Source organism: Zea mays, chromosome 10 (assembly GCF_902167145.1).
Source record: "Zea mays cultivar B73 chromosome 10, Zm-B73-REFERENCE-NAM-5.0, whole genome shotgun sequence".
In the NCBI taxonomy this organism is placed as follows: Eukaryota; Viridiplantae; Streptophyta; class Magnoliopsida; order Poales; family Poaceae; genus Zea; species Zea mays.
In genome coordinates, this window is record NC_050105.1 from 84,743,155 (window position 1) to 84,751,462 (window position 8,308).

At 43.1% G+C, this 8,308-nt stretch overlaps 1 protein-coding gene across 3 annotated transcripts; it reads right to left on the minus strand.

Annotated features, from left to right (window-relative positions):
* Positions 1 to 4,973: 4,973 nt before the first annotated feature.
* LOC103641187 ((E)-beta-farnesene synthase-like) lies at positions 4,974 to 7,559 on the minus strand. Of its 3 annotated transcripts, none has more exons than NM_001364649.1 (7): positions 7,369 to 7,532; positions 7,017 to 7,290; positions 6,565 to 6,934; positions 6,111 to 6,329; positions 5,873 to 6,008; positions 5,534 to 5,788; positions 4,974 to 5,441 (listed from the first exon to the last, which is right to left on the minus strand). In NM_001364649.1, the coding sequence occupies exons 1-7, from the start codon at positions 7,492 to 7,494 to the stop codon at positions 5,157 to 5,159; spliced, it is 1,665 nt and encodes a 554-aa protein (NP_001351578.1). In that variant the 5' UTR covers positions 7,495 to 7,532; the 3' UTR covers positions 4,974 to 5,156. The 3 variants fall into 3 exon arrangements, with proteins under 3 accessions (NP_001351578.1, XP_008662773.1, XP_035819075.1); XM_008664551.2 differs by having other exon boundaries at positions 5,010 to 5,441; positions 6,111 to 6,278; positions 7,369 to 7,559; XM_035963182.1 differs by having other exon boundaries at positions 5,010 to 5,441; positions 5,873 to 6,329; positions 7,369 to 7,559.
* Positions 7,560 to 8,308: the final 749 nt, after the last annotated feature.

Sequence of the window (8,308 nt, forward strand, 5' to 3'; positions counted from 1 at the left end):
TCTCATCTTGAAAGATTCTATCTTACACTCATAGATCCATCTTATCTTAAAAGATACTCATCTTATCTTGAAAAGATCTTATGTCACCCTAATAGATCTAACTGACCTCAAAGGATTCTACCTTTTCCTTATGGATTCATCTTGCCCTAATTAGCATATTTATCCCACTCTAGAATAACAACCGTGAGCTAATCCAAAATTTACCTTAGACCTTAACTAGTCTAATCCAATCATATCTAACCTAATCTAGATTTTATCTAATCTATTATGATCTAATCTATAGTAAGTTACTTAATGCTGGTACAAAAGATAAGGCCATACCCCTCATGCACTTAAAACTAAACTAGTGCCTTAAACCAACTCAGCCATGTGCATGAGATCTAACCCAACCAATAGAGTCGAGATGGATTACATAATCTGCCTATCCCCACTAACATCAAACAAGCTTTTGACCCACATCATGTAGTCTATCTCATCCAAATCTATATTCCCTAACTCCGTTGATATACACTAACCTCGAATCAATGAGACCAAGTCTGGAGAAGAAAAGATCAACCTCGTCAAGGGAGGAGAGAAGACAAACTCAATCTCCAGATGCATTACCACTCAACACGGAATTCTTTCCCATCATAAATTTGCTTACCCTAGGCTATTCTTGCCCTAACTTACCCATCTCTTAGATCCTACATAATAAGTAGCTAGATACCTATGCTCTCCTAGTCACCCACTACAGAAAAAAAACATGAGACTCTGAATTTTTGAACCAATTGGAGATTTAAAGCAAAAAAATCACAAACCAATTCTTTTATATCCCTCTTTCTTACAAATCTCGAGGACGAGATTATTTTTAAGGGGGTAGGATTTGTAAAGCCCTAAAATTTGTAAAGGTAAAAAAAATAGATAAATACATGGATCTACATAAAAGCGTTTTGTGAATTATGTATTTCCCCTTTTCTTTGTACATACTCACTTAAGAGAAATAAAGCAGTCAAATAACAAATAAATAAATATAGAAATAGGCATCTCATGCTAAAGTTTTCTTATATGTTGCATTCGTATTCAAATGTATAAGACAAGTCTAAGTTTGAAAAGTAGAATTTGTAGCACCCAAAAAAATATTATTATGAGATTCTAATAAAATAATATGAACAATCTCACTTGTTAAATCACCTCTCCTAAAATAAATATAGCTAATACTAAAAGATTTAATGATCTTATATAAATTAAGTTATTCTTTTGGATAAAATGTTTAGAGATATTATCTAAAATGGTTAGGTTAAACTAACTCTTAGTAAATTTGCGCAAGAGAAATTATTTCATTAAAACATATATTTGGTGCATAAAATATACACTTAGAAGTATTTGCTTAAATGAATAATGCAATGAATATAAACAACATAAACCTTGCACTCATGCTTAGAGTTTTATCTGTGCATTTAAAAATAAACTCAAACATTGATGAGAATTTGAATCTAAATGAAATCTGAATTTGAATTTAAATAGAGAAGAAAGAATGAAAATCAGAAATAAAAAAAAACAGGAAGAACCTATCTGGGCCAAAACCAGCTGCAGTCGGCCCAGGAAGCCCCCTACGCGCCCTTTCTGACACCGTGGACCCCGCTGCCCAACCTCTCAAATGTGCGCCCCTTCCGTTTCCTGTGTATGGTTCCGGGGTTGCTTGCGTGTGGGCCACCCCCATCTGTCGCTCCCTCTACCGCGGCTTGGGCACTGGCAGGTGGGCCCCGGAGCGTCAGGACCTTCTACCACCCGGTAACAAAACTGTGCGGGCGGAGCGTGCGAGATCTTGCCAACAGACCGTGCGAATCGCCGAAATCTTTGATCCAAGCCTTTCGGACTCGCCCATCCATGGGACTATATAATCAAGAGCCCCCTAGCTGTCTTCATCACGGGTATGCACCAGGAACCGAGGGCTCGCGCAAGGAGAAAGAACAGTGAGGTGCCCGACCTCCGCCACCGCCGTAGCTGCCTCTGGTCTGGGCGCGAGTCGGATGCTGGTAAAGTAGTCGTGACGGTTCGTGGTGGCACGCTGCACGTGATCATGGCCTTCTCGGGCGAAGCGGTCCTCCTGTGCTCTACCAATTGCTCACCAGAGCAACTTGGCCACCATGGTTCCGCTCTTCACCGTGGGCGGAGTCCGACGCGGCTAAACTACGGGTAAGAATACATCCATTGTGATCGCCATGTCGTGCACATCATGTAGCTCCGTTCAATTTGACAATGGTGCTCGGGGGAGGCCGATTGGTGTCACGGTCGTTCTTCTCCACCGCACGGTCATGGCGACGGTGGCCCTGCTTGGTTGGTGGGGGGAAGACAAAGGGCGACCGTTGATCTGGCTTGGGCGGCTGTGATTAAAACACCGAGATACCCCTTCGGTTGGGATGATCCGGGCCGTTGTAGCCAGATCTGGTGGTGTGGGGCAGATCGCACGTTAATAAAATCTGAGTCGTTCATGTTTGATCGAGTGGCTCCGATTAGGAAATAGAATACCGCTTCGGTGGGATTTAATCGGGACCGTCCATTTATGATCGTACAATCCAGAATGGCGCGTACCCCCTTCGCCTCGGCATTTATTCAAAAGAGTCCTTATGTTATTAGAATATAGAACCCGCCGTCCACTCTGGTGCATCGCTGTGTCTAGGACGCTTTTGCGCTTTAGCCCCTTTCCTTTTATATAATCATGCGAGCAATCCAGGAAAATAAGAAAAACAGAGAAATACTTATAGAAATTGATTTTAATACAAAAATAAATCCATAAACTTATATAATTCATATTAAATTCATTTTAGCTCCAAATTAAGTCAATTCAGTTGCAATAATTTTGTATTAATATTGTTTATCACCTAGTACTTTATTTTAACCATGAAACTTGAATTAAAATTGTTCAATTGAATTAATCTACTCTAGGTGATAAATAATTTTAGAAATTCGTAACTCAATAACTGTAACTCCGTTTTGATCCATTCTAGTTACATTAGTCTCACAATAATATTTATTATCATCTAATAATTTTGTTTTGTCATGGAATATAGGTTAAAATGTTGCACTTAGTATATTCTATATGTAACCACGTGGATCTTTGGAAAACCATAACTTCTTAACCGTAACCCCGAATTTAGCGATTCTTGTTCCCACGATCTCGTTACGACGCATAGATCATTATTATTCAGTTTATACTTATGTTTGATGTAATGTTAATTTTGCCTATGCCATGTTTGTTTGTATTGCTACGACTAGCAGTGAGGACACGTGTCACAGAAAAGCAAGTTGGTACCTGGAATCTCAAGTCCCAAGCAAGTTGTGCCCTTGATCACTTCTTTTTACCCATTCTTGTTCTGATTAATCATAATGATCTGCATAGGTTAATTTTGATGGGACCCAATAGGTCACCCTAGTTTGACTATCTTTATGCCTTGTTTACCACTAAACTTCTGGGTAGTACTTGCTAGTGCTTTATGTGGATTTAGGCATTGAGATACACATTATTCATGATTATACTTTTGTTATCCGTTGTTATTTACTGTTCATGATAAGATCATTATGTTAATTGGAACATGGAGCGACCACCCGGGAAAACAGTGCTACCACAAGGGTTTATGGACGCCCTTGGCTGATTAATTAGGAAAGCTAGTGGAGGACTGCCTTACCCGAAAGGGGCAAGGGCAGTAGGGGAGTGGTCAGTGTAGGGAGGTCCTTGGTTGATTTTGCTGCGATGGCGGTCAGGTAAGGGATCCCTGCATTGAAGCTTCCTATAAACTGTAGCGGGTTTTCTAAAGCTAGTGGAACTTTGTAAAGACCACGTAGTGTTACCCAGCCTCGCCTCCTCGGTAGAGGTGTATGGGAAGTCGCGATCCCTTGGCAGATGGGTAACATGACTTGTGGGTAAAGATGCGCAACCTCTGCAGAGTGTAAAACTGGTATACTAGCCGTGCTCACGGTCATGAGCAGCTCGGACCCTCACATGATTAATTTATGGAACTAAATTCAATTTGTCATATGCATTGCATCGCAGGTGTTGTTGTTACTTTTGTTCTACTACTTAATTAGGTTGGTATTTACTTATACTTAGTAATTTCTAATAAAATTTTGACCAACTTTAAAAGCAATGCTCAGCTTCAAACATCTCCGTTGGTAAGCCTTACACTTCACATGAGCTCCCATCTTTGGCGAGTTCATACACATTATTCCCCACAACTTGTTGAGCAATGAACGTATGTGAGCTCACTCTTGCTGTCTCACACCCCCACAGGTCAAGAACAGGTACCACAGGATGAGGCGCATGGAGGATGCTGCGATGTGTTCGTGAGAGGTCTAGGCCGTCGTCTCCCAGTCAACTTTGGGTTGCTGGACCGTTGTCTCCTTATAATGTAATTATTTATTTATTTTGTATAGAACTCTTATTATATAGTAAAGATGTGACATTTGATCCTATGCCATGATTCATCATATGTGTGAGACTTGGTCCCAGCACACCTGGTGATTATGTTCGCGCCCGGGTCTTGGTGCCCCAAAACCCGGGTGTGACACTATATGACGTGTACCTAGACCTGGAGTACCTTAAGACAGTCTCAAAGAGACTCACTCTAAAAGATAAGAACTTCATGTAGCATGGCTCAGTTACCCTCCTACATGCACGAACAGTTATAAGAGTTGTTGATCACCAGTCCACTATTGTCTATTTAGAACCAATGGCCATAGTAATTGTCGTAGCGAGCTCACCACTACATAATCCGACGAAGAAACGGACCCCAAGGATCACCATTGGATCCAATGGTTACCCAACTATGATAGAACTTTTCACCGCTAGTTCAATTCGTCTCCAAGTCCTGTCGTCCCTCTGGCCGACAGTGAAGTAATTTTATGGCCACTTATGCAATAATCGGCGATGATAAGGATGTTATGATAGCTTTTTTGTGGTTGTTCATACTATGTGTGTGTAGTTCATACATTCAAAATAGCCACAAACGGTATATATATGTTTGGAACACAAATAAAGACACATGTACTAGGATATATATATGATAGATCACACATAACACTTGTACAATAATTTGGGATTAAATGTACCCTCGACGGACCTTTGCCAATCCACATACACTGAGGAGTCTTTCTTACGTACAAATGCTCGATTAAGAAGCTCACACAGAGTAGACGTACATTGAACCTATAATGCCCTTGAGGCTGAATGAGAGGGTGTACGCATCTTCACGCTTGTATATGAAATCTGCAATTCGTGCAACATTGATCATTGTGTCGAGAAGTGCTATGGGGCGTTCCTGCTCAAGGTTGTCTTGGACGATGTCCATCCATGCCATCTCGATTACTGCTCTAAGCTTCTCGTTGGCTTCCTCTGTTGTCACTCCGTACTGCTTCATGCAAGTCTGAACCGTGGATGCCACATGATCTAAAGAAGCTTGTTCCCGCTGCAAGAACGACGACAATATGATGTGAGCAAAAACCATTTTCACGACTTTAATTTGTAGAAGTAACCATTTTCATGTGGTGGAGAGCTAACCTCATGTGACATGATGTCGTTGCAGATGCGGCCCACAATACAAGCGCCTCTGACGATTTTGGGGAAGGTGAAAACCCACTCGACGTCCTCTCTAGTAGTCATGTTTCCCCTTGATGAAATGAGCGCAAGATTTGTGATCTGCATGCAACCACTACTAGGGATAGAAATTTGGAGGTGATCCTCAACAGTGGCTGGCACAAAGTGTTCATCGCGCCATTTCACCTCGGCATGGTAGGATTTGGCAGTGTCAATCACCTATAAAATGTGTAAATATATGTATGGATGGTAATGATCCCTTAGTGTACTGTGATCTCTTGGAGCTAGCAGAATTTTGTTTACCATTTTCTTGACCAGCTCAGCGTGCATGTTCCCCTGAAGTTTTAACTCCTCCTCGATCTTGTTTGTAGCGTTCAATATGCTGGCCAAGAGTACCTTCAAGCCTGCTGAAAGTTGATGAGCGATCTGTTCATCCCACCTGTCGTCATTATGTATTTTTTTAATCAAGGAAATGGTAAATATTTTGTCCACCCCCGAGATGATGCTAGCTGTGTAATAATTTGAAATAAATGTAACCGACCTTTCCATGGCTGCGGTGAAGACATCGCTCTCCTCTGTGGTGCCATAGTTGTCGTAAAGGTCATCGAAAAAGTTTCCAAATATGAAGAACTTGGTCATCATGATCCGCGAATACGAGTAATATGGCTCATGTATGACTCCGAGCATCCAGAAATGAAGCTCCACCAATCTGTCCCGCGTGAAGCGCATATCTATATGTGATTGGAAATCCTTCCACCATCTATATATACATTAGTGAGTAAAATCTCTATTTTTATTACTACCCTCCATTCTCGAATATTTGTCGTTCGCTAGTATATTTTTGAACTAAACCACGACAATAAAAAAAACGGGAGGGAGTACTATTTAAATTTAGTGGGTTTAGCAAACCCGTCAACATTAATTATTACTGTTTGTTAATAATAATCAAGCAAACATCAGTGTGACGACGATACTGTGATGCGTAGTTTGCTTACACTGTAAGTTCTTTCAGTTCATCACAGTAGATAGCTTGCGAGATGTTGTAGTCCAGCTTGGCGAACTCTAGTATGGTCCCATCTCGCCCGCCCTTCTTCTCGTACGCGGAGATGTAGCGCCTCGCCTCCACTCGCTTCACCCGCCTGAACCGAGGCGTCTCCAAAGCGCACCTCACCTCCTCGGCAAGCTCTGGCTCCAGGTTCTTCTCCTCCAGCAGGGATTGCAGGCGGCTCTTGCTCCAAGCGATGATGTCGTCAAGAATCTCCTCCCCGTGAGTTCTCGTATGAGCAGCGTCATACAGCATGAGCAAGCAGCTGGCATCGTCGCTCGAGACGCTCCCGCGCTCGTCCCTGAATTTCTCGAACACATCTGTGTCGCTCGTCCACGTACTATTTGAACATTCATTCATTCAAAGTTTAAAGGAAGGAACTGTGTTTTGCCTTCGTATTACCTGAAGAGGTTGTATACCCATGCTTCCTGAGCAAGTAGAACCGCAGCGAGGTGAGGTAGAGATCGTCGGAGCCGCCTCCATCCTTGTCGCCGTCGTCGTAGACAGAGCGAAGCAACTGGTCGATCTCCTCGTAGTAGCGGTAGTCCACCCCGAGACGCTGCAGCGTGTCCACAAGCTCCAACTTCCGAAGCAGGTTGGAGGAGGCCATTGTTTCCTGTATGATCTGCCTCACCTGTTGCTCCTTGACCTTTGCCCTCTCCTTCATCGACAAGAGCTGCGACAGAACAAGACGTTGAAAGTAGATGCGGCCACCCCATGACGTAGACAGAGCAGCATGTATGTATGTATTTACCTGTGACGGAGTGCATGGGGTGTGGTGGAGGAAGAAGTCACCCCATGGGCTCGGGGTGTAGGTCCGTGGCTTGCGCTGCGGCGCCTGTGGCTGTGAAGCCAGAGGGACGGGGACGCTGGTGGTCATCTCTGTTCTGTTCTCTGGACGGTTAGCTGCTGGTGCCGAAGCAGAGGATGGGCTCTATAGAGCTCGGTCCATCTGCTGGCTTTATATAGATCGGGTTTTTTTTGAGTTGGTGTCCTTAGTTTTGCTGATGTCTTTATTTTTATCCTTATTTATATTTTTTTATTAGTTTTGTTCTTCCAGTCTATGAAATAGAAGAGTAAAACTAAGAAAAAAATACGGCTTAGGGTAGAAATGAGGAAGGTCGCAAAACTAAGGGTACGAAATTAAATTTGTAAAGTTGTTTATGGTCTCATGCCGCCTGATGCTATAGCTAGTGTTGGGGGTCTTCCTCTTTCGAAGGCTCAGGCTAGAATGAAGAAACAAGCAGATCAACATCGTTCTGAGCGTTCCTTTGCAATTGGGGATTGAGTATACTTAAAACTACAGCCCTATGCTCAATCATCTGTGATGTCGCGAGCTCACCACAAGCTGAGTTTCAAGTACATACACCCATTGGTTCGTGTCTCACAATTGAAGCTTGCTGCTGATTTTAAAGGAACAGCTTCCCAACGCTTCGGGCGTCACTTCCAGAGCGCCGTGTGCCAATTCGTGTGCTGCAAACTCGTGACCTGTCCAAGAGTAACCGTCTGGTGCAGCAAGTCCTGGTGGAATGGTCTGGGCTTCCACTTGAACTTGCAACATGGGAGGACCAGGAGGCGCTTCGTCAGTGCTTTCCATTTGCATCTGCTTGGGGAACCGAGGAGTGTCACCAACCAGGGAGACGTGGCTGAGATAGGGACATCATACAAGCAAGATGGTGCGACTCCGGATGAGA

Bases quoted from the DNA above. Each gene is read 5' to 3' on its own strand.
- LOC103641187 (XM_035963182.1), bottom strand. From the start codon at position 7,494: ATGACCACCAGCGTCCCCGTCCCTCTGGCTTCACAGCCACAGGCGCCG. The intron at 6,330-6,564 runs GTAAGCAAACTA...ATGTATATATAG, and splicing joins GAACTGAAAGAACTTACAGT to ATGGTGGAAGGATTTCCAAT. The intron at 5,442-5,533 runs GTTAGCTCTCCA...TCGTTCTTGCAG, and splicing joins ACGACATCATGTCACATGAG to CGGGAACAAGCTTCTTTAGA.